The 4586-nt window shown below is 28.9% G+C and overlaps 1 protein-coding gene across 1 annotated transcript; it reads right to left on the bottom strand.

Annotated features, from left to right (window-relative positions):
• Window positions 1-804: 804 nt before the first annotated feature.
• On the bottom strand, window positions 805-3383 carry LOC120080747 (probable WRKY transcription factor 54). The gene is made up of 3 exons (XM_039035370.1): window positions 2897-3383; window positions 2671-2772; window positions 805-1389 (listed from the first exon to the last, which is right to left on the bottom strand). The coding sequence occupies exons 1-3, from the start codon at window positions 3208-3210 to the stop codon at window positions 930-932; spliced, it is 876 nt and encodes a 291-aa protein (XP_038891298.1). The 5' UTR covers window positions 3211-3383; the 3' UTR covers window positions 805-929.
• Window positions 3384-4586: the final 1203 nt, after the last annotated feature.

Raw genomic sequence — 4586 nt, 5'->3', positions numbered from 1 at the left:
CTTATGAGTTTTTAAAAAGCGTACTAGTTTTGTAAGGTAAAAACTTAAAATGTTATTTCTGACAATTTCTCCAAATACTTTTGTCTAAAAACTTATAAAACACAAAATGAATTGTTTAAAGGTATCTATTTGAATTTTTTTGAAAATTTAAAAACTAAACTTATAATTTAATTTAAAATATAAACACAAACAACAAAGTCTATCATTGTTCCTACACATGAATGTTTTAAACCGTTTATTAAAAAAATATATATAGAAAAAATCTTAAACCCTGAACCCTAAAAAAAGGCAATGTAGGAAATTTATCCGATTTTTTTTTTTTTTTTAAAAAAAAAATCTCAAGTTCATTTCTACATATGAAAAATGGCCTAATTGAGAAATGGAAATGTACTTGACCTAATTATGAACAATGCTTAATTGGAGGTTTTTTTCCCCAATTCCTTTGAAAATTCTCTGAAACATAGAAAAGGAAAATTTTCGGGTTTCGTAAAATTCCAATTTTCTTTTCCAAATTGGGACACAAAGATTAAAGAACATGTTTGATTTGCAATCTCGATTATATTTTATGTTTTCAAATTCACTGAGTTAAGTGGATATATGTTTGGCAGACAACTCAAATTCTGTTTCTGAAAATTGTTTTCAGATGTTGTGATTCAAACAGTACAAATTTAAACATTTTTCAAATAAGAATCCATAAATAACAAATTCCAATTAATTTAAAATTAAACAATCCAAAAATATTTTAAAGACATATTTTACCTAAAAAATAACTTGAAATTTCCACATAAAAGCTAAAAAATTATATTGAAAGAAAATTATTACTACACATAAATTGAAGGTTCATCAACTTCAAATTAACATCCATCATCTATAGGGTGTTATTTTAACTTAATTCTGTTGTATACATATGTCCCAGTGGAAAACAAAAATTATTGTAAACAATCCTCCCAAAACATGAGAGAACCTACATCGTCGTCTCCGGTCGAGAAATAATATTGATTTGTCATTGTCATTGTCGCCGCCGCTGCTGCGTGCAAGCTTCCAAAATCCTTCAATTCCAACCACATATTAATCTCATCATCAGTCGAACCACTTGTTGTTGTTGTCTCTCTCATCTTCACTGCATCATCATCACTCGGCCAGATGAAATTGTGGCTAGTAACCTCGGTCAGTTTATCGTTGGGAGAGTTGGAGAAAGATATGAGATTGTAAGAATTGGAATCGGTAACAACGGCGGAGGCGGAGACAATCGGAGAAGCAGGGCCACACGTGTGGTCAGAGATGTAGGTGATCTTATACATTATTTCTGAATCAGTACCCTCCATTCTTTGCACTTGCTTTGTGGCTCTACAGCTTTGATCGTACTTGTGAGTGCACCTAAAGTAGCTCCTGTTTCGTTCATCCATTCAAAATTATTATCAATGTTTGAATGCAATGCTTTCGGTAAAAGTTATCTAATAAGTCTTTGAAAGTTCAAAGATATAAGATTGAATGTTGTATTTCATAAGACATTAAATTTTCAATCTTTCTAATACATTTGCGGAATTTTAAGAAATAGAAAATGACTCATTTGATACAAAATTAAAATTTAAGAATTTATCAAAAACTTTTTAAACTTTAAACCATTGTCCTATTATCTACACAAAATTGAAAGTTCATTTTTAAAGTTTAGAGGCTGCTATTTGATACAAATATCGAGGGATTCAACAATTGAAAGATGAGAAGATCGAATAATTTCTATAAAATAGATGGGTTATTATTCATCTAAGTACTTACTGATTTTGAGATGAACATTTATATTTATCTAATATGATATCAAATTTTAAAGACTAAACGTTGGTAAAGCAATGGGAAAAGATAACTCCAACCATTATAATTTCCACATTTTTTTACATATATCTCAGATTCTCCTAAGGATCAAGCCAAGAAAATATGACAAGATAAAATGATTTTATATTAGTTTGTCTTTACAATTTTTTTTTTCAATTATTTATAATTTCCGTAGAATATATTTATACATATATATAACTTAATCAAGAATATGTGTTTCAAAAAAAAAAATTAAGAACATGAAAATTTTGTATCATCCGACAAAAATTTCCAACTTTGGGTTTATGTGTGTGTGTTTTTCCCCCTTTTATCATGAAGTGTCGTTTTCCGAATTACTTCCACATTAAGTACTTTTTTAAATAAATTTTTTTAAAAAAAAAACCATGGAATGCCAATATATATCATAATAGAGAGATTTTTTTTAATAAGTAGATGACAATTACATTGAGTTATGTTCATCTTAACTCAAAGAAGAGATTTATTTCAAGAAAATAAAAATATGTCAAAAGAGTTTTATTAAAAAAATAAAATTAAATAATATTTAATTAAAAATTAATAACAATGACATAACGTGTCAGAGACAGTTCACATGATTAAAGTTTAAAGAAAAGTCAAAGTTAGATGAAAACGAAATAAAGATCAATCTACACTTGAATATTTAATCTAATTGATTTAAACATATATCATTGACGAAAAAATCGTACATCTAATGGTTTAGAAAATTTCCAATTTATGACAAAAAAAAAAAAAAAAAAGTTGGATGTACGGAAAGTTGATTGAGAATATCAAAAACTTTTTTTTTTCTTTGTTAAAAAGAAAAATGGATAGATAGATAGATACCTTGGATAAGTTGCGTTGAGGATAACTTTTTGGCCGTACTTCCTCCAAGCATACTCATCTTCCGCTGTTGCCCTCGTAATCACCCTCGTATTCGTCAATCTTCTGCAATTCACGACCTCTTAACCGTTAGATTTCGACAAAATTTTGCCTAACTTTTTATATACAAATTAAATAAGTAAATAATATCTTTCCCTTTTCAAGAGAGAGAATTTTAATTAAGAGAGACCTTCTTTTGTTGGTACGTCCTAGATTATTCTTAACCGCCGTGCTCCGCCGTGAGTCGCCGGAATCCAGATCGGAGCAAAGGGAATGATCTGGATAGCTCGATTCGTCACCGGCGGACTCGAGAATGGAGATCGCTTCAGTGATGGAACTCAAGATCTTGGTGGCAAGAGCTTGCTGGTTGTCGTCCGTCGCCGCCGCTGACCGGAGAAGAATCTGAAGACGAGCTGCTGAGTCTCGGCCGGCGAGAAGCTTTTCCGTCACCTTCCTCCTTACCTCCGCCGGCAAACCACCGTGAGAAAAATCCGCCGCCTCCATGTTTGTGAATTTCCACACGATTTGTTTCTCTTGGAGTTTGGATGTAAAATGAAATACCCAAGAAATAATGGCGATGAGATTTTTAAAGAGTGACTGATATTATATATATACACACACAGAGACACACAAATAAATAAATATAAATAATTAAAATATTAAATATAAAGGGACGAACTTGTCTATACCCTAGTTGTGGGCAAAGTTTAAAGTGTGGTTTTCAATGGAAATATCGATTTTTTTTTCTCTTATGTTTTATGAATTTTTCTATCATATAATGGAAATATTCATTCACCTTTTATGTCACTATCAAACTCATAAAACATGGAAATATCAATGAAAATATTGACATGTTGATGAAAATTTAATACTATAATTGTGAGACGTTTTAACGTTTCTATTTGATTTATAAATTTTTTAAAGTGTTTAATAGATTCTTAATTTTGAGTCTAAGAAGTTCATGAATTCTCAATTGCATGTCTCTAGTAGTTGTGGACTTATTTAAGTAAAATTCAAGGACTTATGAAAGTACAAAATTGAATATTTAGAATCACATTGGACATGAGACTTAATTTTGTATCAATTAAATGGTTAGTTTTAAAAATTTATGAACATGTGTCACAAACCTATTAAATACGAGATGTAATGTTCATTGAAACTCTAACATTGAGGTTAATAATACAAGCACTATGCTAACTGAGTTATGCTAATTTTGATGACCAACAAGTTCATTAACTTTAAAAATTATCTATTACAGTCTTAAACTAGAAAAACGAAGAAGTTTAAATATGTCTATTAAGTCCGTAAATTTTAAATTTTGTGTCTAATAAATTTAAAAATATTAAATAATTCAATGACCTATTCAATACAAAATTGAAAGTTTAAAGACTCTTTAAAAGAAAAAATTAGATTTTTGTAATTAAAAATAAATAACCAAATTTTAACGCGCAAGGTCACAATAAATATAAAAGTTTTCCCATATGGTAGGTACTATTATTCAAAAATAAAATATTAAAGAGATCTTAAATATTTTTAAGGAAATTATTTAAGATGACAAAACTTTTGAAAATATTTATAAATATAGCAAATTATCACAGTTTATCTGTGACAGACCGTAATAGATCGTAATGGGATAGAGACAGATAGTAATCTATTGCGGTCAAATAGATGATGAAATTTTATGTAAATATTTTAGTTCATTTTGTTATATTCGAAAACAACCCTATAAGCTTTAAAGCACATTAAATACAACTTTACTCACGTTCATAAACTAAACTTAAATAAACCACGGGAATTAATTATTTAGTTAAATTATAAGTTTATTCCGCAAATTTGTCGATTGTATGAAGTTTGCATGTAACTTTTAGTCTATGAACTTT

Source organism: Benincasa hispida, chromosome 7 (assembly GCF_009727055.1).
Source record: "Benincasa hispida cultivar B227 chromosome 7, ASM972705v1, whole genome shotgun sequence".
NCBI classification, from domain to species: Eukaryota; Viridiplantae; Streptophyta; class Magnoliopsida; order Cucurbitales; family Cucurbitaceae; genus Benincasa; species Benincasa hispida.
The sequence above is the reverse complement of the archived record's forward strand: the minus strand, read 5'-3'. Positions and strand labels throughout refer to the sequence as shown.